This window comes from Fusarium odoratissimum, assembly GCF_000260195.1.
Source record: "Fusarium odoratissimum NRRL 54006 unplaced genomic scaffold supercont1.49, whole genome shotgun sequence".
NCBI lineage: Eukaryota > Fungi > Ascomycota > Sordariomycetes > Hypocreales > Nectriaceae > Fusarium > Fusarium odoratissimum.
Genome location: NW_022158729.1, coordinates 7,460 through 29,177, shown reverse-complemented (window position 1 = coordinate 29,177; position 21,718 = coordinate 7,460). Strand labels below are relative to the sequence as shown.

The window sequence follows — 21,718 nt, the reverse complement described above, 5'->3', positions numbered from 1 at the left end:
TTAGTAAGTAAAATACTATTTTAAATAAGTAAATTAGTTATTTAGCCTAGACCTTGGCTATAATTTATAGTTAAGGTATTTAAGAAGCCTACTTTAAAATATATTAGCGGCATAAGAGCTTTTATTAATTAAGTTAAGAGTGGTATTATCTTCTTAGCTTTCTCTCTGCTTTATATAATATAGCTATTATACCTAGCTATAAAGGGGCTAAGAGGTTAAGGGCTTATCTTAATTTTAAGTAATTTTAGCAGCTTTAAATTAGCTGGTAGAAGTAATTATAGGGAATTAATATCTCTCTTAAGCTAAATAGGCTTTTTAGCTAACTATTTATCTTTAAGCCAAGGCAGTATAAGGTTCTAATAGTAATTATATAAAACTAAAGTCTAATAGTAGTAGTATTACCTATTAGTAATAAGAAGAGTCTATTATTTTAACTATTAGTTACTAATTACCTAACTAATATTATAATTATTATTATCCTATTAATTACTCTTTAAGATAACCCCTTTATATATATATAAAAGATAAATATTTTTATAATATAATAATAATTTAATTAAATAATTAGTTATATTAAATTAATATTTATAATACTAAAGATATTATTTACTAAGTACTTTTAGGGTTATCTTAATACTTTATAATTAAAGGCCTAGCTTAATTATATTATTATTAATAAGTATTATATTATTTTAAAGGGTAATCTAGGTTTCTGGCCTAAACTACAAGAGCTTAATTATCTAGCCTAATATAACATCTAAATAATCTATTTAATAGCAATGCTACTAATTACTAAGAAGGCTAAGTTTTTTAATTTTATTTATAGCTTACCTAAGAGTGTTATATTCTTTTAGTTTCTAATAATAAGATATAATATTAAATATAATATATCTAGCTTTAATAACTAGGAAGTTAAAGATATAATTACTATAGTTATTACTACTATTACTAAATTAATTAATTAGATTATTATATAATATACTAATATAGCTAAGGTTATTATTTACTATTAAGTTATAAAAGTAATAAAGATAATAGCTAAGGGACTAGGTTATAAGGCATATTATAGTAATATAAGTATTAGAAATAAAAAGGCATAGTATTTATAAGATTAGATATAGGGCATATATTATAAGGATATATATTAAAATAGCCAGGCTATTATAGTAATAAATACTCTTAGTCTAGGGATTAATATTCTAGATATTAGGCTTATTATCTATCTAGAGATGCCATAAAGGATTAGGGACTATGGTTAATAAAGTAGGTATATAGGGCAAGATAGGCTTCCAAGCCAGGCTATTATGCTTTAAGCTAGGCAGGGAGTATCTAATTAGATATAGGCAGATAGGCTACTTAATGCTAGCTATTAAGAATATCTCTTTAGTATATAATGCCGGCAAATCTCACTTAACCGAGGTCTCAATAGATATTAGGACTAAGTAAGGTGCAAAGAGGGTAAGGAGAAGTATAACTTCTATAAGTCTATGGACTATTTTAGCTAAATATAAAGCCCCTAGCTTAATAGAGATAATATTAGTAAGGAATATAAAGATAAAGAGACTTATAATATATAGCTATGCTAAGAAGTAATAAGTCTAGTCTATTATATAGTCTTGGCTTAAGTAAGGCAGTAGAAATTTATATTTAACTAATTTAGGGATTTTTTATAAAGGTAATTATAATAAGGATATATCTTCTATTATCTGCTAAAGGCTAGATTATTAGATTATATATTAATACACTGCCCTAAGGCACTAAAATATAAAAAAGTTAAGGTTTAACAGAGCTACTATTAGGCTATCTTCTTATAAAGCTACTATAGTAAGAATAAGATAATTACTAACTTTAGGGCATACTTTTATTATCTTATATTATAGGAGATCTATATCTATTAGGAGGAGGATTTAAATAGTACTTAGTATTTAATAAAAGGGATTATATATTAGTTTTATAGTTTAATTCTTAGTATATTTACTATAGCATTCTATCTATAAAATAAGTCTCTATAGGAAATACTATAAGATAAAGGCTTCCAAGGGGTTATACCAGGGCCAGGATAATACTAAGCAAAGGAATATTAATAGCTTTAAGGCTAGTTAGGAGAGAGGTTTATATAGGCAGGGGTTAAGTCTATTTGGATTTATTCTCTTTTTAAAAAGTTAAAGAAGTTAACTATTTAAGTTAGTATGATAATAGAAAATTATATAATTAGGTAATAAGTAGTAACTGCTACTGCATAGCAGCAGGGGAGAGCCAGCGCAGCAGATAAAGGTTAGGGGGAGTAGTTTTTATAAGGGCTAGGGGTAGAGATTTAGGGCACGGGTAATAAGGAGTATATAATCAGATAGTAAATAGTAACCACTACTATATAGCAGCAGGGGAGGGCCAGTGTAGTATATTAAAGTTAAAGAAAGTAACTTCTTTTAAAGTTAAAAAAGTAATATATAATTATATAATTAAAAATAAAAACTAATTTTAAAATAAAAAAAAGTAATTTATTATATAAATAAATATAAAACTAATATTATAAGATATATAAAATAAAAAGCTATAAAAATAAAATATATTATAATAAATAATAAAATAAAAATAATTAAAGAATATTTAAAAATAAAAAAAATATTTATATTATAATCCTAGCGGTTATATCACGTATACCCCACATTTTTCACCAATTACGCATAATTATTACAGACTAAGAGATTCTATTTATAACTGCCAAGATCCGGTCACGATAGTCACTTTAAAAACACTAGTAATTCTCGGAATTATATAGTAACTGCGTAGGTTACTCTGTGACCACCTTAAGTATATAAACTACATTTATTACACTTCTATAGAACTTATCTTACTAGCTATTAATAAAACTTCTTTATATTAATTAAGCCTAATATATATTAAATCTACTATTAAGAGATATAACACTTTAATAAGCTTAGTATTACGCCCTATGCTATCTGCTAATAATAAACTTAGCATGGCTTAGTTTATCTATAGTTAGAAACTAACTATTATATATTAATAGCTCTTATTTAGACTATACTATATAACGCTAAGTAATATAAATGTAATAGCTGCCTATGTTAACCCTGTATAATAATATACTGCACCTTATACTGCTCTAACACCTATTAATAATAATTAGGATATAGATAATAATTCTAAGAGTAATACTAACTCTAATATTACCTAGCTCTGTTAGCAGATAACTAATATAATAACTAAAATAGATAACCTTAGATAAGCCTTAGCTAAAGCTGCCGCGCTTTAGGTATAGCAGGCCACTAACTACTAAAATGCAATTTAGGAAATATATTAACTTACTGCTATTATAGTAAATAGGAAAGAATTAGGGGAAATTCTTAAACCTAATATACCTAAATTATTTAATAGAAACCCTACTAAACTAGCTATCTTCCTTACTTAATACTAAGCCTATATAAGTTACTTTCTAAACCAGTTTGCTAATAATAGTAATAAGGTTATATATGCATTAAGATATCTTAAAGGTAATACCGCCTAATAGTTTTAACCTATATTAGAAGTAATTATTACTATACTAAAAGATAAACTACTACCTAGAACTTTTTAAATTTATAATAACTATACTGAATTTAAGAAAGCTATATAATAAGTATTTAGGTTAATTAATAAAAAAAGCTAAGCAGAAAGAAAGATTAAAGTACTTTAATAAATTAAATCTGTATTAGAGTATAGAACTAAATTTCTCTAACTAGCTACTAAGCTAGGATAAGACTAGGAACCCCTTATATTACTTTTTTTTAATAGACTTAAAGAAACAGTTTAAGCAGAACTCTATAAGGAAGCTAGACTAAGGATACTGGTTAACTATATTGGCAGAGCCGTTGAGGTTGATAATATGTAATTCTAATGGAGAATCTGCTATAACCGAAATAACTAAGGACGCCAGGGAAATAAGCCATGCTATAATGCTAACCAGGGAAAGAAACAAAATAATAATATTTCTTATAGCACTGACTCTGGACTAATGATTATTAGAATAACTAAGAAAGATAAATTTAAAATCACTTGCTAGAACTGCAGTAAGAAAGGATATTATAATTTAGAATATAAGAACCTTATTAAGATTAACTAGAAGTATAGACTAATCCTAGAAAATAAGAAGATTAATATAATTAAGAAATATAAAGAACCCTAAATAGTAATTAGAACTATTAATATAACCTATAAAGACGGTTATAATATAACTAAACTAATAAAATATATTAGGAACTTTAACCTATCTCTTAATATTTAAGATCTATTCCTTAGTAAGGAAGAAACCCTTAAGAGATACTACCTATATCTAGAACTAGAATAATAACTTATCTTAGGATACCTAGCTCTTATAGTAATAACCTATATGTAAAGCAAAAGCGAAAAATAAGCTAAGAAAAGAGCATATAATATAAAAAGGCAAGAAGATCCTAAATTTAAAAGAAAAGAAAGTAAATAATAAAAATAATAAAGACTAAAGGTAAAATAAGATGCGGAAGTTGAACTTAAATAGGTATTAGTACCTAAACCAGAAATATAATACCCTATTAAAAGAAAATCTATATTTATAGTTAAAAAGGGAAAAAAAGTTAACCTTAACCCAGATAATAAACTAAGTACTATAAAAAATGGCTAAGGAACCTACTTAATAGTAGATGAAGTCCTTATTAGAGTTACCCCGAAATAACCAAACCGATATATTAATAACCTGAATTACCTGGAATCTTACTAAGCCTAGAGAGAATTTAATACTAGATGTATTAGATATAAGGAAAATAAAATAGTCTAGAACGCAGAAATTATACCCTAATATAATAAATATAGAGTCTATTTCTAAAATAATAAATATTAGAAATATATAGAACTTATAAGAGAATATATAATTATAGAATAAGATAATAATATCTATATCCGAGTATATATAAAGGAAGCAGTAGAAGACTTTATAATACCTAAAGAATGCATTTAAATTAAAAAAGATCCAAGGAGATACCTAAACTACCTAAATTACTAATAGATATTATAGATATTATATATATAATACTACTGCCTATAATACTAGTAAGATAAAATAGTAAATAATTACTTCCTAGTATAAATTAATAAGTATTAAAAATAAAAACCTTATATAATTATTAATACTATTAGATATTAAGTTATAAAGAGATATAGAGGATCTTAAGTAGTAAAACTAAAAGCTTATATTAAAATATAAGAATAAGCTTTAGTATATATCTAGAATTCCTAATATATTACCTAGTAGAAATAAAAAGTATAATAAGAAGTTAAGATTACTAAAGATAAAGCACTTAACTAGGAACTTAATTAAATTAACTAAGATATTACCTAATAGGAAGAAGAAGTATCTTAAGATGAATAAGATGTTATCTGATAGCTAGATAAGTAATAACTATAAGAACGCTTAGAAGAATTAAAATAAAAAAGAGGAAGACCCCTTACTAAAGAAGAAAAAGCAGATATTATCCTAGACTATAAAGTAGGAAAAATAGAAGCTATATATTAATAAGAACTTGCCACCTAATATAAATATTCTAATAATATTAACTACACTAGAAGCAAATATAATATAAACTACCTATAGGGAAAAGGCATATGCTATTTATAATAAAGCAGTAAATAGGTAAAAAAGCAGAGGAAAATAAACTCCTAGAAAAAGCTCTAAGAATAACTATAAAAGGAAGTTAATAAACCTGCCTAGAATTAAAAGTTAGAATTAAGGATAAGTGGCTAAACACACTTATAGATAGCAGAGCTAATATGAATTTCATTTCCCCTGAAATAGTTAATAAACTAAGGCTACTATAGAGAAATAAAAAGGAACCCTATATTATAAAGGACAGAGAAGGAGGCACCTATAGTTATAATAATAGAAGAATTACCTAAGAGATTAATTACCTTAAGGTATTTATTAATAGAAAAAACTAAGGTATTAACTTTAATATTATCCTAGTATAGAAATATAATTTAATACTTAGATTTCTATAGTTATAATGCTATAATATATAAATTAATTAGAGAACTAGCCAGGTAAATTGCAAAGATTACCCTTCAGATAATAAGTTTAATTCAGATAACAACAACACGAGATCTCAAACTTCGACTAATAAGAGCAGTAAAGATAGGCATAACAGAGTATTACCTATTCTAAAAGGAATATAATATAAGTACTATAAAGGCAGAATAAAACGCATTAGATAAATAATAGTAACTCTTAAAGGATAATTTAAATAATTAAATTAAGATATTAAATAAATAAAATAAATTACTATAAAGGAATTTAATAAATAACTTAAGAATATATTACTAAAGTATTATATTTATAAAAAACTATTTTAAGAAGAACTTAATATAAAGTTACCCTAATATATAGATTATAATATTAAAATTATACTAAAAGATGGAAAGAACCTAAAATTCTTCCTTATTTATAACCTATCTTAAAATAAGCTTAATATACTCAGAGAATAATTAAACAACATACTACGGAAAGGATACATTAGACCGTCGAAATCCTTAGCAGGATACCTAGTTATATTTATACTAAAACCTAACTCTAATAAACTAAGACTTATAGTAAATTACTAATAACTCAATAAGATTATAAATAAAGATAAAATACCATTATTACTTATTACTAAACTCAAGGACTGCCTATTTGGTAAGAAATAGTTTATAGTATTTGATCTTAAATCTGCTTATAATCTTATTAGAATTAAAGAAGGCGATGAATAGAAGATAGCCTTCTAAATAAAATATAGACTATTTAAATACCTGGTTATGCCTTTTAGATTAACTAATACACCTGTAGTATTTTAATGTATAATTACGAATATACTTTAAGAATATCTTAATATCTTTATAGTTTACTACCTAGATAATATCCTTATCTTCTTTAATATAAAAGAAGAGCATATAGAATATATCTACAAGGTTCTTAAAGCACTATAAGACGCCAATATGCTTATTAAACCCACTAAAAGTCACTTCTATTAGTCTTAAGTAATATACTTAGGATATGAAATCTTATATAATGAAATTAAAATAAATAAATAAAAGATTATAGTAGTTACTAAATAGAAACCACCTATATTAATAAAAGAAACCTAATCCTTCCTAGGATTTACTAACTATTATTAATGATTTATTAAAGGCTTTAGTAGAATTGCTATCCCTCTTATAGAGATTACTAAAAAGGATAAATAATTCCAATAGAATAATAAGGCATAATAAGCTTTTAAATAGCTTAAGTTAGCTATTATAAATAAACCCGTTCTAGTTATATTTAATCCTAATTAGTAAGTTAAACTTAAGACTAATGCTTTTAACTTTGCCTTAGGAGGATAAATAGGATAATAAGATAACTATAGTATATTATACCTTATTGCTTTCTATTCTTATAAGATATATAAAGCAGAACTTAACTATCCTATTTATAATAAAGAATTCCTAGCTATTATTAACTACTTTAAGGAGTTTAAATACTACCTTAGAGGAAGTAAGCACCTAGTAAAAGTCTTTACTAATTATAAGAATATAACTTACTTTATAATAATATAAGAGCTAAATTAATAATAACTATACTATGTAAAATACCTATGTAAATTCGATTTTACTATAGCGCACTATAAAGGCATAGATAATAGATGCATAAATGCTATTAGTTAATAACCTAACTTTAATACAGGGACTATAAAAACAAAAGAATAACTCCTAGAATTTAACCCTAAAGGAGAATACTAGTTTACTTAACCTATTAAAATAATTATAAGAATAATAAAAGGAATAAAATTCCTATTAGATAAAGAATGTAACTTCCTTTATGAATTTTATTTATATCTGCTATATAGATACTAAGGTATTAAGAAAATAGTAAAATAACTATAAGACTAAGGATATAAGTTTATAAAAAGGGATATAGAAGATATTATTAAATAATATAACCTTTATATAAGAATAAAAGCCTAGAGATATAAACTATATAGATAACTATAACTACTACTAGTAGTATAACGACCTTAGGACTTAATTATAATAGACTTTATTATAAAGTTACCTTTATTAGAAGAACCCTTAACTAGAATCTTCTATGATAGTATTATAGTTATTATAAATTAACTTATGAAATTTTCCTACTATTTACCCTACAGAGAAGCAATAGATATAGAAGAACTTTCTTATATTTTTTACTGATATATTATTAGCATATATAGGTTACCTATAGAAATCCTTTTAGATAGAGGACCTATATTTATAGTAACATTTTGGCAATTACTTATAGCATAACTTAGATTAAACTACCGACTTATAATAGCATTTTAACTATAAGTCAATAGATAAACTAAATAAATAAATTAAGTACTTAAATAATACCTATAGTATTATATTAACTATAAATAGAATAATTAGGTTAAGAAACTACTAATAGCTTAACTTACTTATAATACTGCTTATAACGAAAATACAAAGCTTATACCAGCTTATACTAACTTCGGATTTATACCAAATATATACTATAATATACGATAAGAGAAATTAATCAACCTAGCTGCCATAATTAAAAGTAATAACCTTAAAAATCTATATAAAGAAATAAAAATAGAACTCGAATTTATTAGAAAATATATAAAAAACTATTATAATCTAAAACGGTTAAAGGGACTAACCTTTTCAAAGGGAGATATAATCTACCTAGCCACAAAAAACATTAAAACAAATCAACTAATATATAAATTAGACTACAAATTCATCAGACCTTATAAAGTACTATAGAAAATCTTAGAAAATAATTATAAACTAGACCTACCACTGAAAGTTAGGCTTTATCTAGTCTTTCACGTTTTATTACTTAAATCAGCAGCAGATACTATATAAGTTAAAATAGGCAATAAACTATAATAAATCACAGGATTAGAAACCTATAAAGCAGAAGTAATTAGGAAAATAGATATAATTAATAGATAAAGAATATACCTAATTAAGTAGAAAAACTACCTAGAAAGCAAAAATATATAAGAACCACTAAAACACCTTATTAATACCTAGCAACTTCTAAAAAGTTTTCACTAGTTATAATAAAAAAAGGGTTAAAGATAATAGACCAATTAATAAGATCAGTTATACCAGCCTTAACCGACTTAACCATCCTATTGGAATTAGAAACTAAGTTCTCTGCCTTTTTATAATTATTTATTATAGTAGAATCCTTTTCTAATACCTGCAAACCCTTTGCCTAAATAAGGTGCTTCTGATAATAAAGATGCATAAGCTTTGATAAATGCTTATTTAATTATTTTTATAAGTTAATAAGCTCTTCCTTGGTAGCCTCCTTATTAGCCTTAATTTGGTTCTTCTCCTAAACTAAGTAATTAGCTAGAAAGAAAATTAGTAAGATAAAAACGCTTACCTAAAGAAAGTATAATAAACCTTTAGATAAAGAAATGCCTTTCCTGTTATAAGAATAGCCCTAATAAGTATACTTAGAATAATTCTTTTAACCTTCCTTTATTATATACCTCTTATAATTCTTAGCATAAAAAGAACAAGGTATAATTTTATAACCTATAAATATAATAAGTTTTACTTAGGCAAGATAACACTAAGTTTCTAAAGAAGATATAATTAGCATATTAAGAGAAATAATTATAAGAATAAGTTAAGACTTATATAAGGAGGAAATAATACACTTAGGGTAAGCAAGGTCTTAAGGGCAAGACCAGGAGAGAGGAGAGATTATATTATAATCCTAGCGGTTATATTATATATACCTTATATTTTTTACTAATTATATATAATTATTATAGACTAAGAGATTCTATTTATAACCGCTAAGATCTGGTCATAATAGTTACTTTAAAAACACCAGTAATTCTCGGAATTACATAGTAACTACGCAGGTTACTCTATAACTACCTCAAGTATATAGACTATATTTATTACACTTCCATAGAACTTATCTTACTAGCTATTAATAAAACTTCTTTATATTAATTAAGCCTAATACGTATTAAATCTACTATTAAGAGATATAATACTTCGATAAGCTTAGCATCACGCCCTATGCCATCTGCTAATAATAAACTTAGCACGGCTTAGTTTATCCATAGTTGGAAACTAACTATTACAATTTATTAAAGTTAAAGTAATAAAGTTAATATTAATTACTATATAAAAAAAGTATAATTTTAATTAAATAAAATTAAAGGTAAAGGTTTAAAGTATAAATAATAAAAAGTATATAATTAAATAGTAAATAGTAATTACTATTATATAGTAATAAGGAAAGCCAGTATAGTAAATAAGGGTTAAAGGGAGTAGTTTCTTTTAGGGTAAGGGTAAGTGTATAAGAACTATATAATTAGATAGTAAATTCTAACTATTATTATATAAGAGTAAGGAAGAGCCAAATTAACTTTGGTTTTTAATTATATTTTTTACTTACTGGCTTATTTTCGGTATATTATTTAAGTATAATAAAGGAGGGCTTAGTATCTAGAACTATTTTAGTAGTGTTTCTTTATTTAGTTAAATTTCTAGATATATTAGAGCTTTATAATAGTTAATAGGCCAATTTCTAGTAAACCTCTAGCCAGATAAGATAATCTCCTTCCTTATAGCTGCCTCCCTGGCTTTTATATATACCTAAATAAAGTTAACTTTATTAACTGGCATAGAATTAGTTAAATTAGCTAACTTTTAGAGTTCTTTCTAATATATACCTTTAATAATATTAAAAATTCTATTATCTAATAGCTATAAATTATAGGAATAATATATAGGTAGGTAGTAGCAGTAGATATTATTTAGAAAGTATATTACTATCTACTTATCCTAACTACTTATTAATAACCTTATAATAGGCAACTCTGTAGTAAAAATACTAAAATACTTACCTATATATAACTACTATAACTATTAAGGATAATAAGTCTTATATCTAATATATTAAAAGGCTTTATTTAAGGTAAATAAATATCCTTTAATTATTTAAGAGCTATATAATTATTAGTCTAGCTATTTAGGGATATAATATAATACTAATCTACTATTAATTTAAATTTATTAAGGAATTACTACTTTTATAGCTCTTTTCCTTTAAAGATAATTCCTAGTTTTAAAATATAACTAATTATAATAATAGCCTTAATAAATAAAGTCTAGGTATATAACTAAATGCCTTTTAATAGCGCCTTCTTTAGGTTAAAACTCCTAATTATAAGGTTATTTAAGCCTTATAAATAACTAATTAGTTATATCCTATTAAAACCTATAAGGAACTTATAGAAGACTTATTAAAACCTACTATTATACTACCCTTATTTATATTAACTATATTCTTAGGCTTAATCTAGCTATACTTATTCTTCTAGATATTAAAGTATTAATTAATAGCCTTTAGAGTAAACCTATTAAACCTAGCGGCTTCCTAGTACTTTCTAAGCTTAATAAATAGTTTTAAATAATACTTAATAAACCTAGTAATCTAGTTTTTACCTAATAGCTTATTATCTCCCTATTAATAGAGGAGGGCTTTAATATAGCTTTAAAGTTAGCTATATATAAGAGTATAGCCTAAGGATTCCTACTATAGAAGCTAATAAATAAGGTAATCCTCCTAACTTATAGAAATATATTAGTAAGAGTAGGTAGACTCTTTCTTACTCTTCTAGCCAGAAAGTCTTTTAAAAAGGATAAGTTAAGGCATATTATATTTATTAGAGGCCTAATATTATAATAAAAAACCTTTAGTAATATTAAATATAGTATTAATAATATTTCTTTTAATATAAATATAATAACCTATTTTAGAGATATTTTATATATATAAACTGTATAAAAAGTCTTCTCAACTTTATAAGAGTTAAAGGATAAGAAAGTAAGAAATATAAATTTTTTAATATCTTAAAACCCCTATAATATATATAAAGTTAGAAGAAAAATAGCCTAAGATAAGATACTATATAAAAAAATAATATACTATAATTTTTTCTTTTATAAATAGCTTTATTATGCTAAAATGCAGTGTAAATAAAATAGTAGGATTTATATAGAGCGGTGATTTTTTATACTATGCTTTAAGTGGTGGGGAATGGTAATTAATATGAACAACTGATTAATCTTTGTGCGGCTTCAAAGAGATGCATATGCTGCTTGCTTTTGGTCCATTTATGCAGAAGCATAGTCAAAAGAGAATTAAATTACAAACACGGTAAACAATAGCGAAAAAAGGCGTACGGTTCAGTGACACGAACATGAAAGATAACGGCTGTTTTTTTTTTAGTTGGTAGTGGCACCAGATCGTGGCTTATGCGCGTGGTTCTTTGACACGTGCAGTGAATGGTGAGACTTGCATCGCGATGGCTTCAATTACGTCGCTGGAGGGCCATCCTTTTCTTTGATTTAGCAAGGCAAAGATGTCGCTGGCTTTTGCACAGCAGCAATTGCAGACGTTAATAAAGTTTGTCGCTCTTCACTTCCCCGTTCAGATAATCAGATCAAACCAAAAAGAGCAGTGAATGGAACGGATAGAGACCGCAAGTTTGTAGCTCTTGGGGGTTTTCAAATCAATTGGATACTCAAATGGTTCATTCTCCCGCTCATATAGCAACACTGAGAGTAGCTATAGCCTCACAGCCAAGTTCATGTTCTCTTTGAAACTATCGCGATACTCATGCTCATTGCGCGTTTCCAAGCAAAACAACTAGCAGAATATTCAAGTAAGCATCTACTGATGCATCTGACAAGGGAATCCATATGTTCTCCTCGCCCATTTGCCTCGTTCAAGTGAAATCTGGCATCAGGCATTACTAGTGTGTCTGTTGGCGCATTCCAAAAACACTGATACTTGCTGGCGAGTATATAGATCCCTCAGACCGCTAAATATTGTCCTTCGTGACAAATCCATCGACCCGCTCAAGTGCTTAGATAGAAACAGTAGCAAAGGGTTGAAGGCAGGGAGGATATTGGTATTTTGCTCAGACCCCTACCATGACATTCACGTTCAAACGCCACAGCATGCACTGCTCTGTTCTCTGGATTAACGTTAGCGATGTTGGTGACGGCTTGGACGTCACAAATGTTACATACAGTGTTATGAGCATGGAAAGCCTAGTGTTTTCGCCGTGCTGAGGGTTACCATTCTGTTTCTTTCGGCTTGAGCCTCTGGTTCTTGAGCTTTCACTGTAGCCAGGTTGAATTATGTTGTTCTTCGCTATCCTTTTACAAGCGCTGTTTAGCAACCTCACATACCTTCTTACATCAGTCATTCTGTGTTTTCCTTTTGCAATGGCTGGTCTGCTACGAGAATCTTAAAAGATCAGGGTGATCAGCTTCCATTGCTCTAGCATCTTGGATTAACATATGTGCCAACCATTCTCCTGGCGGCTTTGTGCGAAAGCCTAATATTTAAACTATATCCTGGTGTCGACTTTGCCACTGAAAGCTTTATAATCAGATACCACTCTAATTTCATTCCCTCATCGTCATGGCCCAGGTCATCGAAGCTTAACGCGAGCGTCTCTGTTAATGCACTATCCCTCGTTAAAAGAGTCGATTGGCTGGTGTTTACGTCCAAATTAATAGCAGGATATGGTAGGTAAGAATATTCAAGTTGGTGGGCGTTTCGGGACTGACGATCGAGCTGCCGGAGAGCTGGCGCATGACATCCTTATCTATGAGAGTTCCATCCACTGCCTGCATTTTTTGTATTGCTATTATGTCTAAGTATGTTCCTGGCCAGCTTCGGGTGGGAAGTGCGCAGACTATCAGCAACAGGGTGACGCCCGGAAGTGCCAGGCTCGTTCGGCTACGAATGAACTGGGGGTAGATAGCCTTCATGCGGGAGAAGCGCGGCACTGAGACCGGGTCAGGCGAAACTATACCATGCGGCACCCCGAAGTATGCTAGACGCTGAGCCGCCTGGCAATCTAACTGGCATCGATTCTGAAAACAGTCTGGAGCTGCCACACGGGTTGAGAGAGCAAATCCCGAGTCTGCCCCAAGGCTCAGCATAGTACCAGTAGGTCGCACTCACAGTGTTCTCGTGAACTGCCCTAAACTTTTCAGATCATCTCCTTTACATATGGCTTTTGTGGTGCCTTAGCCGAAATATGGATGCCTGTTTCAACCATTAGCACCACAATTGCACATAATAGTGCTTGACTTTCACCCTGTACAGTAGTTCTTTATCCACGATATAACACAGTCTATCGATATCAGGACTGTCGAGCATACGGAAGAGGCGTACATCGTCTTTTATATCAGCATTCATACCGAATTTACATGCATTTTCGCCACGTGGTACGTCCTGAATCTATACACCTTGTAGCTTATCCACATGAATGCGCATATAGCACCTGAGATTAACCAGAACCTTCCAAAGTCCGGGTTTCCAGGGCCCCAGCTCGTCTGCATACCAAGAATTGCAGCCAAAGCATTGAACGGAAGCACAATGGTGGCAATGACAGTCAAGAATGATAGCCTATCATTCTGCTTGGCGGACTGCTCCCCCTTCCTAATTTGAATCATGGAGGTGACAAGGCCTAGAGTATCGGATAGTCGGGCTGCATTATCCAGTATAGTGGTCCTGACCTGTTCGAAATCTCCTTCCACGGAGGCCCTTGCTTTCTCAGCTGCAGGTGAATATGTTGCGATCCAGGCTTGTGGCAAATACTTTCGGAAGAGATCTAACTGTTCATCAACTAAACCCTGGTACTTGCGAATCCGACGACGTAGAATAAATAGCTTCTTGAGAAAACTTTCCGGTATTATCATGCCTGGCTCATCGTTCTCCAGCCTCCACTCCAGAGTGTTTAGGTCCCGCTCAACGTAGGCGCTGGTGGAAATCCACTCAGATGCTATGATGCGAGCCACGGCTTGAGTTATGATGAGGGGATGAAAATCACCCCCTTGAGCAAATTCATGCATTAGAATATGTGCTAGAGAGTCTCGGTAGTTGGATCTGGGCTCTTGATCCCTTCCCTTTACTTCATTTGGTAACGGACGGCAGATAAAGGAACGGTACGCCGAGTCAGCTCTGGTGCCGTACATGGTTTCGCCATCTTCAGGTTCGAAAGGAGGGTCAACCAGTATTATTGCTGCATTTACGTTATCGGGTGCTTCTTCCTTTTTCTTTTCTCCCTTATGTTGTCCACGCAAGTATAGTCTGGGGAGCATATCTTACCTTTCGTCCACTCCGAATGAGTAGAATCGTCAGGCTGTTTGAACCAGATAGAAGCGCAATGGCGCGCCATTGCAACGTTGTCAAATTGCCGACCTCCTTTTCCTAGTTTTCTCGTTATGGGAACATGAAGACCTGCAATTCGCTCGACGTTCATTTTCTCCATATCGGGCTTCATTCGCTCCAACAATTTGCCAGAATCTTCTCTTCTGTACTCTCTGGGGCCAACAAATCGAAATGAGACATGATCGTAACGAGTGTTCGTAGATTTAAGAATAGGCAGGTATCCGTCAATGGCCTGGTGGCGGTACCATGCCTTGGTAACCAGATCGGGCCTGGGTGATGTTTCCTCTTTCGTGATATCCATCTCGGCCGGCACGGCATCGATATAGTCAAGGAAGAACTGGGGATCGATATCCCAAAGCCCGCCAAAGAGACGGATTACCTTGGGAGTTATGTTTTCAACGATAAAGATTTGGCGAGAAGAATCCATATCGACCTTGGAAGCCAGTTCATGTTCCTTTACATTGGGGGTAAGAGTCAGATTGCCAGACTTGTCGAACGATATGAGTGATGATTTCGCGCCTCCGACATGGAATGGGACCCCGTTTGGGCCCGGATAACTGTCGAGATGCAGGAAACTGTCGAGGACCTTATATCTCAGGAAGATTCTCGAAGTCTTCGCTCTCTCGGCAAGGGATGCAATGAAGTTGGTGTACTGCTCTTCGGCCTTCTCGACCGCAACCTGTCCCATATTCACATCTGTAGCCATCTCGAGAGAGATACTATGTATTTCGCCTTGCTTGACCGAGTTCCTCAATTTCTTCACTTGAATTTCGTACCATGCTCCTCCTGCGCCCACTCCCACGCATTTAAATACACAAAAGCCAAAACGCCAGGGTGTCAGCTGAGTCTATCACACACCAAAACAGTGGTACTCAAGCCACTCGGGCGCAGTTGGGCATGACGCGGCTGCCTAAAGACAGGATAAAGACAGACATTGCTGACCCCCACGGATTGAACTCGACTACCGTGCAGGGGTGCATATTGTATTTTTGATCTTTAAACGATCCCAGCCACAACCTGCCAGAATTACAAAAGCGAAAAGATGGTGTGAAAGGCCACCGGGGAGCCGGGGTATCATCCGATACTAGGCCGGCGGCATGCCGCATTACTGCAACCCACGGCGGAAGCTATTGGCCTTGAATAATACACTATGGCTTGCAGTGGCTTAAATATGGCCATGATAAAGCTCCTCCTGTCTCATTCTCATCCACTGCCTCCCCTCAGAGGCCGCCAGCGGCAGGCAACGGCAGCCAGTGCCAGGTCAGCAGTTGGTCGATTACTTATAGATCGAGTAAGTATGCCTACTGACTCCGAATGATAGGTGATGTTGCCTCGTAGGCGAGCTTGAGCATCCCTTTCCTCTGCAATTTGGCCCTTAGATGACATGCTGTGCGTCAACTCTGCCATTGAACCCCTATGCTATTCTAGGCTCGAGCTGCAGTAATTCCTAGTCGCTTTAGTGCTCAGCCTCAGTTGAGGCTAAAAGCAGTGTACTGAGCTCTGCCAATCATAATTCAGGCATATCGACAGCGTCAGCAGTTACTGAGCCGAGGCGGGTTTCATGCCGTAAGGCGTTCTAAACCGGTATGTTAGTTAATTTTCTTGCCTGCCCGTATGATTGTGCTCAAACTTTTAATCTCTGTATACGGTCTTAGAGCGCATGAATCCGAGGAGAGATGCCTCTGTGTTGATTGTCATCGGATTTGCAATGCATAAGAGCCCTGTCGCTGATAAATAGCCTCGATGATAGCTCAGACCAAGAGTCAAGTCTCATCATCTCTTTTACCATTGAGCTTGCCTTCTGCTTAATAATAGCTAGTCTGCATTGCCTATTAGAACCAGTGACTGGATATTTGCCTATCTAAGGCTTATATCTCTCTTTTTTCCGTTAAGGGAAGATATTCTACAACACTTGGTGTCTTTCCTAAGTCATTTGCTGTCCCAGGACGTCATTTCGTTCGATATGGAGACATTTTTGTCCTTTTTTCTATGCGCATTTCAGACATAAAGGCTCAGATTCAGCCTTCTGCCACAAGACCTGTAGAGCGGAGATCTGAATCATGCGAGGCAGACGGCAATAAGTGAGGGCACGCGAGTTCTTGTCTAGAGGCCCTGGGTATCTCACCTGATCTCCCTGTTGTATATAGTGCAGCAACAATTTTGTCCCAGCCCCCAGATTATGTTCCTTGGGTCGCGCCATTAGGTTTATGCAATTGACCTAGGAGAAATCAGACTGTTGGAAACCCAGAGCGAGAAATACTTTATAAGGTGGGAGGCTGTATAGCGTCGTCGGCTCTAAATACCGTGGACTGTCATTCCTGTGTTGGTTTTGGTAGAGAGCGATAGTCACAATTGGCTGTCTATCTGTTCCAGAAGCGCCTTTGGAAGTCTTAGTCCGGAAGTGGATGACAAACTTTTAGAAAAACTCCAATAAGGCATATTTAGCCATGCCGAGCCATGCTACCAACGTTCATCTGGAGATCTATTTGCCTAAGCTCACTTCTTAAGAAGTGTTTGAGATAATTATATATCCCAAAATTACAAAACAAGCCAGATAATCGCAAGGGATCTCATCACTTAAGCTTACAAGACCAATAGCAAGGCTTATAGGTTAAATATCATAAAGCCCTACCACTTATTATAATAGTAAATTGGCCAATTTACCTTTTCTTTGTATAGGAGTTTAGCGCGGCGCTATTATATTATGGGTTAATTCACCTTTTTTAAACCTTGTAATTTACCTTTTCCTTAGACCACCGAAAAGTCTTATTTTCTGCGGTTAGATTAATTTAAAAATAAACTATGTATTATATATCTATTTAATTAGATAGTTAAAGGTTTCTTCTCTCCTAACCCTTGTGTTATTACTAAGATATTAGCATAACCCTGATATTGATTTGGATTTTAATATAGTAGACCCCTGACCTAAGCTTACTATATTAAATCTAGCTGCTATTTTAGCTTAAGCTAATTAAACTCTGATATTTAATTAATTAGTATAATATACTTATTTCTTCTAATTAATATTATCTAATTAGATAAAAAAATAATAGTAATATCCTCCCCTATATCCCTGTTATCTGCCGTATCCCTATTCTTTGCCGTATCCCTGCCTTTATTAACTAGTATGGCTATAGTAACTATAGCTATTGCCTGATTTAATATACTTAATTAATGGCCTATATCTTAATATAGGGGTTCTAGAAAGGATCTATAATAATAAACTAAGATATAGCAGCTCTAGTAATTATAGCTAAAGCTCTACTAGGAAGTCTTAGATCCTTATTAGCAAAAAATCTACTCTTTATTCTCTATTATTATCCAGTCTTCTTAATAGTTATTATCCATTCTTATTAACCTTTATCTAATATTATCTAAATAGATAAAACAGGCTATAGATATTATCCCCTATTACTTATTATAATAGTAAATTGGCCAATTTACCTTTTCTTTATATAGGAGTTTAGCGCGGCGCTATCATATTATGGGTTAATTCACCTTTTTTAAACCTTATAATTCACCTTTTCCTTAGACTACCGAAAAGTCCTACTTTCTGCGGTTAGATTAATTTAAAAATAAATTATGTATCATATATCTATTTGATTAGATAGTTAAAGGTTTCTTTTCTCCTAACCCTTATATTATTGCTAAGATATTAGTATAACCCTGATATTAATTTGGATTTTAATATAGTAGACCCCTGACCTAAGCTTATTATATTAAATCTAGCTGCTATTTTAACTTAAGCTAATTAAACTCTAATATTTAATTAATTAGCATAATATACTTATTTCTTCTAATTAATATTATCTAATTAGATGAAAAAACAACGGCAACGTCCTCCCTTATATCCCTATTATCTGCCATATCCCTATTCTCTACTGCATCCCTGCCTTTATTAACTAGTGCAGCTATAGTAATTATGGCTATTGCCTGATTTAATATATTTAATTAATAGCTTATATCTTGATATAGGGGTTCTAGAAAGGATCTATAATAATAAACTAAGATGCAGCAGCTCTAGTAATTATAGCTGAAGCTCTACTGGGGAGTCTTAGATCCTTATTAGTAAAGAATCTGCTTTTTATTCTCTATTATTATCTGGTCTTCTTAATAGTTATTATCTGTTCTTATTAACCTTTATCTAATATTATCTAAATAGATAAAATAGGCTATAGATATTATCCCCTATGTCCCTGTTAAGTAATATTAAACCTGCTTTTATTATCTGTTATAATATAGATTCCCTTAACTTTGGTATATCTTTAATAAGTTAGTTACGTTTATTAGTTACTTTATTTGCCTTTATTTAGTCTATTTAATTATTATTATCTATTTTTATCTTGCCTTATTATCTAATTAGATAAAAAATTACTAAAAGAGCACTTTATTGCCTATATTAAGTAATACTAAACTTACTTTTATTATCTATCTTTATTTAGTCTCTTTAATTATTATTATCTGTTTTTATCTAATATTACCTAATTAGATAAAAAATATTAAGACTAGCAGTTCATTATCCCTATTTAGCAACACTAAACTTGCTTTTATTATCTGCTTTTTATCTTAAACTATCTAGTATTATTTACCTTTATTTAGTCCCTTTATTACATTTATATATTTATAAATTATTATAGTATTACTTAACCTAATAAATTTCCAAGATAGTTTTTATCCCTATCTATCTGCCTTTATTTAGTCTTATCTAATACTACCTGATTAGATAAAAGTCTTTAAAAGAGCAATTTATTATCCCCATTAAGCAAAACTAGACTTGCTTTATTATCCGCTTTTATCCCTATTTATCTGCTATTATCTGCCCTAATATATCACGCCTAATATAGACTCCCTTAACTTTAATATATCTCTAACAAGTTAGTTAAGCTCGTTAGGCCCTTTATTATTAACTATCTGGTTTTATCTGCCTTTATCTGGTCTCGTATTATAATTATATGTTTATAAATCACCATGGCGTTGGTTAACCTAATAGATATTTAAGATAATTTTTATCTTTATTTATCTATCTTTATCTAGTCCCTGGTATTATTATTATCTATTCTCGTCTAATATTATCTAATTAGATAAAAAATCATTATCCCTATTAAGTAATACTAAACTTGCTTTTATTATCTATTTTTATCTAGCTCTATTACTTTTATCCTTACTAATAGCTTAAGAAATGCAAGGCAGCTAGGGCTTTTAATGCACTTAGGAATACCTAAACTTCTAAACTAACTTACTTTTATTACCTATTGTTATCTGCTCTTATCTGTGACTATCTAATTAGATAAAAAACCTCTAAAGAGGAATTTATTATCCCTATAATGCGATACCAGACTTGCTTCTATTATATGCCTTTATCTAGTCCCTATTATTATTATTATAGGTTTATAAATCACTATAGCATTAATTGACTTAATAGATTTATTAGATGATTTTTATCCCTATCTATCTGCCTTTATCCAGTCTATTTTATTATTATTATCTATTCTTATCTAATATTATCTAATCAGATAAAAAGTCATTATCCCCATTAAGCAATACTAAACTCGCTTTTATTATCTGTTTTTATCCCTATTTATTCGCCTTTATCTAGTCCCTTTATTATAACTATAGGTTTATAAATTACTATAGCATTAGTTAACTTAATAAACTTCCTAGATAACTTTTATCCTAATCCATCTGCCTTTATCTCTAATTATCCGCCTTCCTCTGGTCTTATCTAGAACTATCTGATTAGATGAAAATTCTCTAGAAGAGCACTTTATGGCCTATATCAAGGGATATTATCCGCCCTTTTGCATTACTTATAATATATATTCCCTTAACTTTAGTATATTTCTAATAAGTTAGTTAAGCTTATTAATTACTTTATCCTTAGCTATCTAATCTCTTTATTATATTTATATATTTATAAATTACCATGGTATTAGTTAACTTAAAGAACCTTATTAATGATTTTTAACCCTATTTATTCGTTTTTACCCAGTCCCTTTTATTATTATTATCTGACCTTATCTGGCATTATCTAATCAGATAAAAGATTTATAACTAAGCACTATATTATATCTAATAAGCAACACTAGACTTATATCTATTATCTACTTTTATCCCTAAATATCTAGTATTATCTCCCTTAATGCACTACTTCTAATATAAATTCCCTTAACTTTAATATATCTTTAATAAGTTAGTAAAGCCTATCAGTTAACAGACTTTATCTATAACCATCTACTATTATCTAGTCCCTTGAATTATTACTACCTATTATTATCTAGAACTATCTAATTAGATAATAAAACTTAAGGATAAATATTATTTTATTAGATTTAAGCAGGTAAAACATATCTATAACAGCACTCTATTATCTCTATTAAGCGCTATTAGACTTACTTTTATCCTCTGTATTCCCTAGAGTAAATATAATAGAAGGAC

General features: G+C 30.7%; 1 protein-coding gene across 1 annotated transcript; it reads right to left on the bottom strand.

The window, feature by feature from the left end:
• Nucleotides 1–14,099: 14,099 nt before the first annotated feature.
• Nucleotides 14,100–15,989, bottom strand: FOIG_15234 (uncharacterized protein; the record flags this gene model as incomplete). Its single annotated transcript, XM_031216587.1, has 3 exons — nucleotides 14,100–14,155; nucleotides 14,454–15,134; nucleotides 15,221–15,989. The coding sequence occupies 3 exons, from the start codon at nucleotides 15,987–15,989 to the stop codon at nucleotides 14,100–14,102; spliced, it is 1,506 nt and encodes a 501-aa protein (XP_031053672.1).
• Nucleotides 15,990–21,718: the final 5,729 nt, after the last annotated feature.